The 14,932-nt window shown below is 38.5% G+C and overlaps 1 protein-coding gene across 6 annotated transcripts in view; it reads left to right on the plus strand.

Moving 5' to 3' along the window:
* The first annotated feature begins 1,667 nt into the window (after window positions 1-1,667).
* Window positions 1,668-14,932, plus strand: part of ADCY2 (adenylate cyclase 2) — a 147,080-nt gene continuing 133,815 nt past the window's right edge. For 3 of the 6 annotated variants that reach the window (XM_058177456.1, XM_058177455.1, XM_058177457.1), the window contains exon 1: window positions 1,670-2,296. In XM_058177456.1, the coding sequence (XP_058033439.1) occupies window positions 2,036-2,296 (261 nt within the window). In that variant the 5' untranslated portion in view covers window positions 1,670-2,035. Of the gene's footprint in view, window positions 2,297-14,932 lie in introns of all 6 variants that reach the window. The other 3 variants (XR_009154471.1, XM_058177458.1, XM_058177454.1) reach the window with 2 other exon arrangements.

Genomic DNA, 14,932 nt, shown 5'->3' on the forward strand with positions numbered 1-14,932 from the left:
TCTTTGATCAGAGAAAAGACAATATATATGTTTATTATTGACTGGAAACTCCTTATAGGCTTTTGGAGTAAAACAGAAGAAAATAAATTTATGATTCGTGGTTTTGAGATTAGATAGCATAGATTATAGAAAGAAGAGGGTTATGTATAACCATATAGGAAGAGATACTGTACTTATGATAGCTATAAAGAAGGTTGGAAGCTTTGTTATCTTTTTTCCTTCCTTTTTTTGCCTTTTTTCTCTTCCTTGCACTTTTATTTTTTTCTTTGATTTCTTTTTCATACTTTCTATTGGTTTGTATTTAATTTTTTAAAAAAATAAAAACTATATTTAAAAAGGTAATGTTGATGTATTATGCTTCTGTAGACTAGATTTGGTATTGTTCATCTGCCTGTTCAGCTGTATTTCCAAACAAATAGTTTGGGAAAAAAGGCTCCAAAGTATTGATTTTTAAATGAATGGCTCACTGTATCACTATAGTACCTTCAGGCTCTTGCAAGTTTTTGCCTCCATATATTTTTTTGTGCTTAATTGATGGATCAAGGAAGGAAATCAAATCAAAACAAAACAAAGAAAGTGACAGTATTGCTTTTAACCTTCCTGGGGTTCAAAAAAATATTTCCTGTATTACTGGGTAGACTTTTCTAGCTCTCAATTCTAACTTACCCCAAACCCAAATGCCTTTCCAAGTTGGAAACTATTTGTTTTAGATATTACTGATAAGACAGGCTTGGCCAGTATTATATGGTGTGAAAAGAAGGAAGATTTATTTTTTTCCAAGAGAAGAGCACTGATGCTAATTGGGTAAGGAAAAGTTGGCAAATGAACAATCAAGCTCAGAGAATACCAAAGACTCCAATTTTGCTAGCAAGCTTCATTTCAAAATGTTCCCAAGCAATGATTCTGAAAATTCTGGAATCAAAATTTGAGGAAATCTGAAACAAACTTCAAGGTTGGAGTGGCCAAGCAAGTCACGGTGGAAACAATATCCTGCTTTTCCAAACACAGAGCCAGATACTAAGACTCAGTCTCCTTCAATGTAATATGAAAGTACATTAGTTCTCCATGGGATCGAGAGGATTGGAATATTGCTATTGTGTTCTAGGGTTTTTTTGGTGTCTTTTTTCTCTCTGCCCCACATCCAATACTTGGAGATAAGACCTACTGATTTTACTTATATTCTAAATAAAGGTTAAACAAAAAATAAGATCGAAGGAGAGCAAGTTGTTCTACTATTAAAGAAACACAGTCACAATCTGTCCCAAGGCTTTGATTGCCGAATGCTAATTCAGCAGTGGATAACGTCTGCTCAGCTACACAGGTTGCGTCTGTACAACCCAATATTTCAAAAGAAAAAGAAAAAAAAAGAAGAGGGTTTTAGGCGCCTATCTCCCGATCAAAATTGCGTTTGACAGACCGGATTCGCGAGCGCCGGGGCATCCGCTCAGGAAAAAAAAAATGTTAAGGCGAGGAAGGTAACCAGAACGCTTTGAGCGCCGGCTTCTCCTTCGCGCGCCTTCGCCACGGCTCTCTCCGCCACCTGCGCCCCGAGATGCAGACCCCCTTCGGGCACGCCAGGTTTCCCAGAGGCTGACAGCCCAGCCTCACGGTAACCCGGCTGCCGACGGGAGGGCAGCCAGTTGCGAGCACAGTGGAAGGAGGCGGAGGGAGGGAAGAGGGAGCCCGCCTCCTCCCCCCCCGAGGTTGGACGGCGGTAGTGGTTCTGCAGGCGGCAGCGGCGGTATCATTTCGGGACTGGGCGGCTGCTCAGTTACTTATCTCCCAGCCGCTACTGGAAGGGCCCGGGCATGTCCCCAGCCGAGAGGTAGTTGCTTCGCTGCTGCCGCCGCGCCCCCGTGCGCCCGCTTTCCTCGGTTCGCTCCAGCATCATGCTTGGGCAGAGCCGCCGGGGGTTGCTGGTGCTGCTGCTGTTCTTCGCGCTCCGCGGCGCAAACCCAGAAAGGCGTCCGGCTGCTCCGGAGCAGTTGAGCTCTTTTCTTTCTTTGCCGGCTCCTCCGGTTCCAGCGCAATAACGATGAGGCGGCACCGGTACTTGCTGGAGCGGGGCGCTGCAGACGCCCCGGCCGAGGCGGAGGGCGAAGGCTGCGGGGCCCCCGAGGGCTCGAAGCGGGGCCCTCTGTGCGTGTGCTGCCGCCGCCGCCGCCCCCACCGCGACTGGCTCTACGAATCGTACTATTGCATGAGCCAACAACACCCGCTGCTTGTCTTCCTGCTGCTCATCGTTATTGGCGCCTGCCTAGCTTTGCTCGCCGTCTTCTTTTTCGCCTCCGGGCTGGTAAGTTGCCTGTCGCTTAGAGTGGCGCTCTTTGGCGGGCAAAGAAATTTGCCGCCACCTCGAGGAAGCGTCCCCTGCCCTTCAGAGTCCCAGACAGACTTGCGGGAGGTGGCCTTCCGTTTCGCTCTTAAGAGCCCCGGAGTTCTTGCTCCGAAAACTAGTACCGGACCCCGGGGTCTGGCTCAGCTTCAAGGCCTTGCTCAGGATTTACCCCACTAGAGTTTAGCAGAGAATGGAGCTTGAGACATCCCCCTCGATCTGCTTTAACGATGCCCCAGTACTTGTGGCCCCGAGCACTGGCTCCAGGGTGTTGTTTTTCAAGCCCTTCGAAACTTTTAAATACAGAATTTTGTGTAGATTTCCCACCGTCATCAAACATTAAGAGATCAAGTAACCATCTTATTTTATCTAAAAAAATTTGATTGTGAATTGGGCATGTCATCCTTGTCATTACTTGAGTTAAAGACACGTGTTGTCTAATACTGAAAACATTTTTCACCTACTGTATTGTATATCACATCTAGGGAAAGCCTCTGATTTTCAGAATGTTAAGGATGTGGTGGCAAATGCTAATGCTGCAATTATATACCCTAATTGTATTTATTTTTTTAAATATCTGGATCCAAAGCCAATTAAAAAATGTTTGATGGAAATGCAGTTATCCCTAGGATTAAAAGTCCTAGGAAAAAGTCCAATTTTATTTAGTTTTGTTTTACACTTTGAAAAGTTTGTACAGTACTCTCTGTTTTAATGGCATTACTTTAGTATTAGAAGCACTCATTCTTCCAAATATATCCAGGTCTGAATTTATTATTTGTACTCCAGAATCTGCACTCTTCCTCCCTTTTACATTTTTATGTCTGGCTCTACAATCAATTGCAGAGTTATTGTTGAGTTTTCACAGGATTTTGTCTCTCTTTAAAGCAAGGACTGGCTTCCACGCCCTGCAATCTTTTAACTTTGAGTTTTTGTTTTTTAAGCTGATTTTCACTGCAGCCTCCTTTTGATTTGCAAGGCAATATTATTTTATGTAATTGTCTCTATAACTTATACAGTTCAGGTAAATAAAAGGGGCCATGCAATTATTTCCAAGGGTAATTTCGTGGTTCTTTTACTGTGCTTGGTCCTATTAGTTGCCAGTTTTGTTAGTGGAATTTACACATACCAACGATTTGGTCATCGGCCTGGCTCCTTGGAAATAAGTCTCATAGATTTCAGTGAAGTTCACAGCCAAGTAGCTGCTTAGGCTCTCAGTCCAAATTTAATTCTTCTAATTCATTTTCTTGGTTTCTCTCCTGCTGACAGATTAACCTTGTTGGCATTTGTTGTCTAAGTGACAAGAGTTTTAAAGCTACACAAATCTTTGGTATCTACTTTTTAAAATGTTTTCATCCCAATGAAATGAGATGAAAAATGTTTTCATCTCAGTATAGATGGCCAAACAGAGCAACCTACATATTGCAGGGCTCCATCACTAAGTTTTGGGAAACCCAAGGGTATGCAGAAATTGTCCTCAGGAAGATCTCTTAAGGAAAGGTTACCTCTGAATAAACTGGTGGAGAATCAGTGTCACTTTTGTTCAAAGTTTATTTCACTCCAGAATTGAAGAAAACAATCAAGAAACTGTTTAAAAGTAGGAGAGCTAGGCTAGATATGAAACTAAAGCTAAAAGTGTAGAAGAGGATATTATAAATATTTTTAAATATTAATCATATTTAATACTAGTACCACTTATCATTATAAACTCTGCCTCTAAAGCTAGGAAACAGAGCATTATTTGAGTGTCTTTAATGGCCACGGACTTTGGATTGCAGGGAAACCTGAAAATAGAGAGGATGGAATTAAGTATCCTGGAGAAGATCATAACTGACTGACACCGAACAGAAATAGTCAATACTACAACCCATTTTTCAATATATACTTGCTCTAATTATTTCATGCAATTAGAAACCTTTTTTTTTCAAATTGTCTGTTCTACATATTAGATTGACAATATTATAAACTCATAATTTTCAGAGAAAGGAAAGTATGCTGAGGGATACTTTCGGCCCCATTCTGGTAATTCCTATGCTTGCTACTTTTGTTTGTATTGCATATAAGAATTCTGATAAAACAGAAGCCTTGAGCTTTGGAGAGTTCATGTGAACATGGCTGAATTCTATGCTCAAACAAAAACTGTCATGGAAAAATGGGGACGTTAAAATCGGGCCCAGCATGGACATCCCATGCTCTTTTCAGTGTGAAAAGAGCATGGGTACAACATCAAAACTAAGCTCCATGCTCCTTAAAAAAAAACCCCAGGGGCATTCTTCCTATAGCATTAACATATACTGTATACAAGTAGGATTATCCCAAAGCCTGCTGTTATCTAAAATAAAATACTAGAAATTTGTGGGGTGAGAGATGCTTGTTTTCTTTCTATAACAAAAAAAAATTACTTTCTTTCTAAGGCATGTGCACCAATGTTTTCATGTTTACAGTAGAAATCTCTAAAGACTATTTGATATTTTCAAATGAAGAGGATTGTCTTATTGCAACCAAGACAAGATCTACACTGGAGTATTGTTGTGCATCAAATCCGTCAACAGAACAGTTGTTCCTCAGGAGATTAATACTAATTAATTAAAATAATTAATAATTAATAATTATTTTATTTATTATTTATTTATAATTAATTAAAAATTAATTAAAAATAATTATTACTATATGATGCTAGCTGTGGTTTAAATAGAGTACTAGGCACATAATCAATCTATAGCATTAGAAATGCAGGAGAAACATAGGAGATGTTAGAAAAGTTAAGGAATGTTAATAACCTAGAAGACTACATTTGTGGGCTGCAAATGCTGCCATGTGCTTTTTAAAAGGCCTATGAAGTATTTGTGAGTGTGTAGATCTGCACAGAAACAGGGTTTTGAAAAAAATATGCAATTGTTCCTTTTCACTTCTCTCTCTCTACAGGAAATAAATCAGAGATCTCATATAGTTTTTCAATTGCTATAGTCACAATTCTAAGTTGGTGGGCCATGTCTATCAACACAGCCATGTTCTGAATTCATTCGCCACAGTAGCAGCTACAATACTGTAATATTCAAGCTTGGTTTACTCAGCGGTGCATGGTAACTGAAGCCACTCAATAGACCAGCCATAAAAGCAGGGAGGGAGGGAGGGAGGGAAGGAGGGGATGGACTATTGATGAACAGTGGTATCAGGGAAATTGGAAAATGTCTTGTGAGTCAATCCGAAGTTCCAGTGATGGGATAAAATGAATCCAGAGATTAGTCCTCAAAAACCCATTCCAGTACTTTTTTTAATGTCTGAATTGAGAGATTTAATGTTGCTGATTTTCCTCCTACTGTATTCCTTTCCATGAGAAAAAATACCTTCTGGATCTTATGTCTAACTTCTTAGGCCAATTTAAATGTTTTCCTGACTCTGAATGTGTCATGAGTGCCCTGAACTGAGAAGCTATTGTGAGGTACGGAAACCAGTGTATGCATTGGCAGAAGCTCAGCTGGTTTAGAGAGATATTTTGAATGCTAGAGTTTGGTTTGTCTTTGGCATTCCAAACATGCCATAGGAAGTGGGGGTGAGTTCATTTCTTATATATTGTGAGATTTAATAGGAGGCTTTTTTTCTCACCGGTTAATAACAAAAATGATATGAGGAGAAGGAGAAATAATTATCCACATATTATTTTGTCCATAACAGCACTTTTCTCTTACAGTCAAAAGAAAAGTTGTTCTTGGTTCTTTTTGCCATTATATGATAGATCAGAGATTTAGGGGTACTGGGAAGTTTCTTGCTTAAAAGCTTTTGTTTGTCTGAGGGTACCTCTTGCCAAGAAACTATTCATGGTCAAACACTTTTTCAATCTATATATCAATCTCTTGCTTACAGTACATTGCATAATATATTGCATTGATATAAATTCATAATTTTTACTTTGTCATTAGAAAGTTTTAAAACACCAGCTATTGTTTGTAAATTATATGGTTATTCGTACCACAGTATTCTGTTTCAATTCAGTGATAAAACAAAGTTATGAAAATAATGTTAAATTCCTTATTTGCAAAATAGTTTGAAACATTAAGTTTATAATTATGTAACTGGTGTGTAATTTGCAGTACAATGTTCAGTATTTTTAATATTAAGATGTAATGAGAACATTATTTTTTCTGCTTTTTAACAATTCAGTAATCAGTTCAATAATTATCTGGCTACTGATTTGGATTTGTAAGTATGTGAGACCCTTTTCTTAATTTTTTGTATAAAAATTATTGCAATATATAAATTGCAGTTTATAATTAATGAAATACCCCCCTCTGTGCAGTTTATAGTATTTAAAGCTCTTATTAGAACTAGGGATTTTGCTTTTGCTGTGATAATGCCAAACAAAATAACAGATTATACATAGTGGCCACCTAAAAAATACCTTTCACAAAACCTTTAATCTGTTGTAGCTGAGCCTGTAAACAAAATACCTATTTAATTCAGTATATTCCCCTAGAATAATGGCAAGTCTTATTTATATGCAGAAATGGTACAGAAACAAATCTTCTAAACTTGTGCAGTGCAGGAATTCTGCCTGCCCAGATTGGTTTGAGAATTTCCCTTTCAGCTTGACTCATTAGAATATTACATCTTTCAACATATAATTTCTTAGACAATTAAACATTTCATTTCCTAAATCAATATTGCCTTACACAATGTAAGCCGCCCTGAGTTTTCGGAGAAGGGCGGGATATAAATGTAAAAAAAAAAAAATATCAGAGAGGAAATTGCACAGTTTGAAAATGGGACATTCCAATGACGACTCTGAATATTTTTCTTTTGTATTATCCCATTACTTATTCTGCAACAAAGTATATATCCTACTTTTTTATTCTTGATGCAAGAAAAATGAAAACTAGTAAGAAGAAATGCTTCAGTTTTGAACGTGTGTTTTCAAGTGAAAAGAATGAACTCCCCCTGCAGGTTTTCAAAAGTTCCTTACTAACTAAGCATTATATATTATTTTTATTTTCAAGAACTACTTATTTATACTTGAGATTAATATATGAAAATCAGGAGGAAAACCATTGTATGTGGCCTCATCTCCAGCCTAATTTTGAGAGGGTAACATCTTCCATAGGCAAACTATTAAAAGCTCACAAACGACAATTGTTTCTTTTAATACCACAGTCAATTGAAACTTTTCAATTTTTCAGGAAAGTGTAATACAACCAAAGCGCTTGCGAATCATTCTCCAACTCCCTCCATCCTTCTGTCTAAAATCTCATGATTTTTATTAAGAAGTTAATTTTCCAGTCCACAAGCATTTCACAGCATGACACTGGGACTTTGTTTCTCAAAATTCCATAAAACAGTTTCTCTAACATAATTTTTTCTTTCATTCTACTTAATTGTATAACCAATTTTCAAGCAGGAGAGGATAACCTGGAATGCAATACTTGTTGTGGTTTTGCTACTGTTAATTTCAACTGGGTTTATGTTATTATATACAATGCAATTTCATTATATTCAAGATTTTTTGGCTTTTCAGAAATTAATTTTAATAAGTTTCTGCATTTCAGAATTATAAAATTCTATCAACACAGTTCAAACAGCAGTTCTTTTAAAAAAGATATTCACATTTTGCTGACATCAATACATATAAACAATTAGTTGACATTAACAATATCATTCGAACTCTTTTCAGACAATAAAGAATTATGATATGAAAGGAGAAAGGGATTAGACTGTGCCCCTGACAATGCCCCTGAATCTTTACATGTTCCTTAGAATAGCTTATCAAATGCTAGGTACACAGAAGCTGTTCATGTGATGTGTCAGTCTTGCCTACCCTTATTGTGAATATTTAGCCATCTATCTGAAAAGGGGAACAGGTGAAGACTACCCATAAAGAAATCTGTAGTCAAGAGGGCTTACAGTCAGTGTTGGGGCATGAAATATTAAAATATGATGTTGTATAGGCCGCCTTCCTTTCCTCCCCCCCCCAATATATAAAAGTAAATTCCTTGACAACATAGATCAGGAGTATCAAACTTGATTTCATTGAGGACCTCATCTGGGTTGTGTTTGACCTCAGGGTCCAGGGTGGGCGTGGCCGGGCTGGGTGTGGCCAGCTTGACATCACTTGTGTTGGCAGCGCCTGTGGTGGCCCGAGCGCTCTGTCAGTGAAAACAGGCTCCCGAGCTCCGTTTCTGGCTACAACAGCCTCCTGTAACCCTCTGCCAGCGAAAATGGAGCATGGGAGAACCAGTACCAGGATTAGCTTTGTGATATTTTTCATCTGAAATTTTATCTGGTAATGTGATTTGTAGCTGGTCACGTTACCTAACAGACAACCTTGTTATCATCATCATCACCATCACCATCCTCATCCTCATAATCAATATTTCCACCTTCCCATTCATAGAATATTTAAGGCAACTAACGCATCTAACAAATACAACAAAATAAATATACAAATACAATAAGACAAAACTATATTCAAATATATACAGTTCTAATGAACTGTTTTAGGGAATGTATCCAGACCACCCTGAACTCGCAATACTTGATTTTTTCTGCTGGATATGATTGAGAGGGAGAACTGGGACTATTATATTGCATAACAGACTCTCCCAAGATCCAATCCACTAGGGTATTGAAGAGAACACCATGATCTATAATACCAGAGATTTCATAAAATTAGGAAAAACTTGAACTTCCTTTGAATTGTAGAGCCTTTTCCTTTGGACTTACTGAAAGAAACAGATCCAATCCTATGCATGCATGTCTGCTACAATCATGTCTACTCCTGGGTAAACTTTTCAGGATTGCAATCCTAGTTAATAAATGAAAGGAATGATACATTTTGCGCGGTCTTTTAAATAAACTTTTGGTTGTCTTGTTTTCTTTTGTGATTTTTTTAAAAAAATTATTCGGCTGGAAACAACTTCCCCTCCTTTCTAAAGGTAAAGGTAAAGGTTCCCCTCGCACATACGTGCTAGTCATTGCCGACTCTAGGGGGCGGTGCTCATCTCCATTTCAAAGCTGAAGAGCCAGCGCTGTCCGAAGAAGTCTCCGTGGTCATGTGGCTGGCATGACTCAATGCCAAAGGTGCACGGAACGCTGTTACCTTCCCACCAAAGGAGGTTCCTAATTTTTCTACTTGCATTTTTACGTGCTTTCGAAACTGCTAGGTTGGCAAAAGCTGGGATTAGTAATGGGAACTCACCCCGTTACACGGCAGCACTAGGGATTCGAACCACCGAACTGTCGACCTTTTGAACGACAAGCTCAGCTGTCTTAGCCCCTGAGCCACCTTTCTTAACCCTCCTTTCTAGATAGTCTCATTTGTATAATATGCTTAACTAAATCAAAATAGCTCAGGGGTGTCAAATTTGTGACCCGTGGGCCGGATGCGTCATGTGCTAACCACACCTACTCCCGTTTTACCAAAGGGGGAAAAAGTCATGATACGTCACGTGACGACAACATGATGAAGCAAGTTTGACACCCCTGAGATAGCCTGTCAGGAAAATACTGTAATCCACTTGATTATAACTCATAGGAGTTCTAAGCTAAAGCAACCCTGTAATTGTTTGGGGCTAAACAATTCCCCAAATCAACCTGAGCTAGGATGAAAGAATTATCAGAGATTAAAAGTCCTTCTAACATCAAAGATAGAGAAATTATGCCAGTTTGGTCTAGTGGTTAAGACACCAGGCTAGAAAATGGGAGACTGTGAATTGAAAGTCCTGCCTTAGCCATGAAAGTCAGCTGGGTGATTTTGGGCCATTCAGTCTCTCAGCCCAATTCATTTCGCATGGTGGTGGTTGTAGAGAAAATAGGAGGAGGAAGGTATGTTATATATGTTTGCCACCCTGCGTTATTTGTAAAAAGAACACAGGCAAGAAACATATAAACAAATAAACAAATATTATAGAGAATGCTTGCTAAAAATAACTTCTCTAAGCATCTTTTAATCATTTTCCTTTGGTTATAGTTCTGGGTTAGGTCCTCCTACTGAACATGCTGTGATAGTGTTGTGTATGAGAAACCCATCACACTTTTTTTTCTTGTCCAAGGTCGAAAAAGGAAAATACAGAAATTGATAGTCTCATGGACTCTTGTAGTGTCTGTTCCCTGATTGATTATCACAATTTATGCACTGCTGGCATGTAAGGAGGAATAGTGGCTTATTCAATTGACCATTTTGTGAGTATGTGGCATGGAAGGGATACTCCTATGTGAACATTCAGAGAGCTGAAGATACATTTCTCAATGTTGTCATAATATTTCAGAATTGAGCCACAATATTAATTTTGGATTTGGGGTTAGTTAATGAGTGCTGTTAAGTTATTTTCTGCATGGGGAATTGCATGGATAGTACTAAAAAATTGGAGACAGAGAGAAAGGGGAAAGTTGAATCAGTGCTTCCATCCATAAATAATCAGTTGGTGTGGTCAGGGCTGATAAGGATTAAATCTTTGAGAACTTCCTTGCACTTACAGTACATGGTATTTTTTACCTTGGAATCCTAATGCACTCAACAGTAAACTACCATTTATTATATGCTTATCTTATCCATAATTCTTAAAGAAGTTGCTTAACTGTTATGTGAGGCAGTTGCTTGTGTTTTTTGTAGTTCTCAATAAACAAAAGAACAGAGAAGATAATGAACACATGTGCAGTTTTATAAACAGAGCCTCAGGCATAACTGTGGGATAACTAGCGACTGTACTGCTGCCTTGAAGGGCATACAAAGAAAAATAGCAAAAAGTAATGATTTTAAACCACAATAAAATGAACTGTAATGATTTTTAATATAATTCTAGAGGATCTTTTAAGTATTGACTTGCTTGCTGAGAAATATCTCAATAGAAGTTTTTATTGGGCTCTCAATGCAGTTTTTTTTTAAATTGAAGGTGTTTTTGTTACCCAGTCAGAGTTTCTTTTGGAAGATGGTAGCTGTATAAATTTGTTTAATTAATTAATTTCACACAGACATATTCTAGATCTTTCTCAGATCTTCACACTATGAAGACGTGTGAGGCCTGTTGCTTTTGTTTTTCTATCAACTACTAGGAATTACTTTTTCTTTATGGATTTATGTATTAAATAGCCTCACTGACCTTGCAGAAACCACAATACATGACTAAACTTTCTTAAAGAAGAGTTTTGCTCAATTAAATCTATGTTGAATGTTATAAGTGGTTTGCATTTTCTTGGCTCAGAGTAATAGAATAATAAAATTAGAACACTGTAATTACCTTGTTGTTGTTGTTTTAAAACTCACTCTTTGGAGAGTTTAAATGGAGAAATTAAATGGAGAATGGAGAATTTTAATGAAATTAAATGGAGATTAAGTGGAAAGATTAAAATACAAGACTACTGAATGTCCAATTTTATATGGACAAACTATTGTGCTACTTTTGGTAATGTTGCTAATAAATACATATTTTGTTTTCTAATGAAAAATGTCTTCCATTATTTTAAAGCATTTTATTTAAAATTCCTGATCATTTATTGTATGGTTGTTTTGTACTGAGTTAAAATGGAATGTATGTATCTACATAGAATCATAAGCTCTAATACTTTGAGGTATGATGTTATTTTGATAGACATATGTTCATCATGTACATTAGTGATAGTAAACAAGATGAGAGTATTGACATCTACATATAGTACTGTAGACAGGCGAAAATACTTGATTTGCATTGCATGATTCATTGCTTCCATTTGTTATTTCCGTAGTGGATCCCTTCTAGTCATTCTAATAATTCTTTGTGCTGGTGTTAGCAAAAACAGAGAAAGCTGCAACCCCAAATTCTTAAAGGACTTACTGATATTTTAGAAAAAGAGGATTCTATTATTGCAACCAAGACAGATTGTAGTATTTTTTGTGCATCAGATGAATCACTGCTCCTTCAAAATGCAATTGCTGCTCAGGAGGAACATGTAATTAATAGAGTGTAAGAGTAGCTGGGCTAAAATAGGAGTACAAGGCACTTTCCACTATATAACATTATAAATGCAGGGGAAATGTAGGACGTGTTAGAAAAGTTAAGGAATGTTTATAAACTATGTGACCTCCAAATTTGTGACCTCCAAATGCTGCCACAGCTTTTTAAAAAGCCTATTAAGTATTTGTGAGCAAGGAGATGCACATAGAAACAAAATTTTCAAAGTATATGACTTCATTTTTACTTCGCTGTACATGACATTTATTGGAAATAAATGTCATGCCAAGGCCATCCTTTCTTCCTAAAGAGCTAAGTTTATAGCACTATTTTTTCTTTTAGAAAAAAAACCTTTGCAGGCAATGATAACGCTAGGTACAGAGATTTCTTTGCTTTTTTGAGATACTGTCGTAGCCACACTTTCCAATTGCTTTTTCTTACCCAGTACTTTCAGACAGAGTGGGCGCATTCAAGTTCTCCTCGGTTAAATATTGTCACATTGTGAGATCCAGGAAGTGTCTTTTCTGTGGTGCCGCCACCTTTGAAACACAGTTTCCCCACTACCCCAGATGTAGATGGCCGCTACTGCTGGGATTCTAGAATGCCCTTAAGACATGGCTCTGTTCCCTGGCCTAGTGTTAACGTGTTTGGCAATGTATATGTAGAGTCTTGTCATATTGATACTATTTATTGTTCTGGTTGTTTTAGTCTGGGCTGCCTTTTTATGTATGTTTTAACTTTTTAAATTGTTTCACAAACTTAACTCTCCAACTACTTTTTGTATTTTGCAAGCCACCCAGATTTTAATAGAATGGGTGGTAAATGTAATTGAATTGAATTCTAGGAAGGTGGGTTCAGTTATTGTCTATTGGTGTATTTCCATTTTTAACATTCCATTTATTTTTATTCAAGGCACATAGAGCAAATTCCAAATGATGGAATAAAGTTCCCTGTGAGTGTTCTGTCCCCTCCCCCAACCACAACCAAGAAGACACATGAGCTGACTATATTTTCCAGCAATTTATTCCTACGACAGATATCAGTTCTGGCAACGAACCTGCGATTGCCTGCCAAGTTCTCTTATCTCCTCAGAAGCCAGCGTAACTGCAGTTAATAAACAGAAATCCAGAAGCCAAATTCTTAGTCTCGAAATATTGCAGCCAAAGTTTCCAAGAGTCAGTTTTTGTCCGTCACAAGAAGCTATAGAGCAGCTCCTCCTGCTTTTATACCCTGTGGGGTGTGACTCTGTGACTCAGCACTCTCTAGGCCTGCCCCACCCCTTCTTTTGTTGTTCCCGCCTCTCCTTTCTGCGATACCTGGGATTTAACCAAGACTGATTGTCAGCAGCTGGGTCTTGGGGCGTTGCCTGGGAAGGGGAAGGTGCGGGAGAAAGAGGCCTTGTCATCTCCTCCACCTGGCCTGCCTCTGGGACCTGGAGCAGAGCCAGAGAGGAAGGTCCTGCAGAGGGAAGCTCTGTCGGCTCTTCCCCCTCACTCCCTGAGCCACTCTCTGCCAGGAGGCCCGGCTCGGGAGCCGAAGATATGACACTGAGCATGTTCCAGTTCCCTATTGATCTGGAGTTGTTCAGCCTTATCATCACTCCAAATGAAAGTTCTTTTTCATGTCTAAAATGCATCCCAGACTGCCTAATGGGAGGATGTGCAATAGAAAATCTGTAATCGTAGTTGAAATGTTTTTCAGAATGCTCTTGTACTGGTTTTTTAAATAAGAATTTAGTAAGAAAGTTACAATCAGGGAAACAAAGGTAGAATTAATTTATTTTTTTTTGCATTTATATCCCGCCCTTCTCCGAAGACTCAGGGCGGCTTACACTATGTCAAGCAATAGTCTTCATCCATTTGTATACTATATACAAAGTCAACTTATTGCCCCCCAACAATCTGGGTCCTCATTTTACCTACCTTATAAAGGATGGAAGGCTGAGTCAACCTTGGGCCTGGTGGGACTTGAACCTGCAATATTGCAAGCAGTTGCTGTTAATAATAGGCTGCATTAGCCTGTTGCGCCACCAGAGGCCTTTATAGCTGTCTTTGCAATGTCCTCATCCTTGAAGGTGTTTCTGCTGCATTGCAAGATCTGTCAACTGTCCCAACTTGATTAGAAAAGAAAGGCTCTTGGGTCCATTGTTAATGAAAGTATACTTTACTTAAGCCAAGTGGTTACAGAAGGAGCAACGCTGGCTCTGAGATTTTCATGCCCAAAGCATATAGTTAACTTTACCTTGTTCCCATCTTCCCCGCTGATTATCAACAGGTGTTCAGCTGAGTGTTAACAGTTTGTCTGGGTAACAGTTCCTGTCTTTGCAGGCTGGATGATTCTGCATTCTACAGTGTGACCTTGGAATGGTTGGCAGCTCTCACGGGATAGCACGATGCATTGTTTTGATTCCTAACATGCTACCTTCCCCCTTATCCCACCCCACAGCTTTCCCCTCCCCTTTGAGTATTGCAGGGTGACAGCAGTCAATGCATGGTGTAGCAGGATGGCAGTCCTGACAAGATCAGAGAAAGGACATATCTAGTTCTTTCTGTGGCCAAGATATAATTATTTGGTGCAGCCTAGTTGCATTTATTGAACATTTGCTTAATCCATCTTGGCCAGTTTTTAAATGCTTAGTTTCTCTTTTTCATTAGGAGATTAACATTTTTGTTAGAATTTAGTT

This window comes from Ahaetulla prasina, chromosome 3 (genome assembly GCF_028640845.1).
Source record: "Ahaetulla prasina isolate Xishuangbanna chromosome 3, ASM2864084v1, whole genome shotgun sequence".
NCBI classification, from domain to species: Eukaryota; Metazoa; Chordata; class Lepidosauria; order Squamata; family Colubridae; genus Ahaetulla; species Ahaetulla prasina.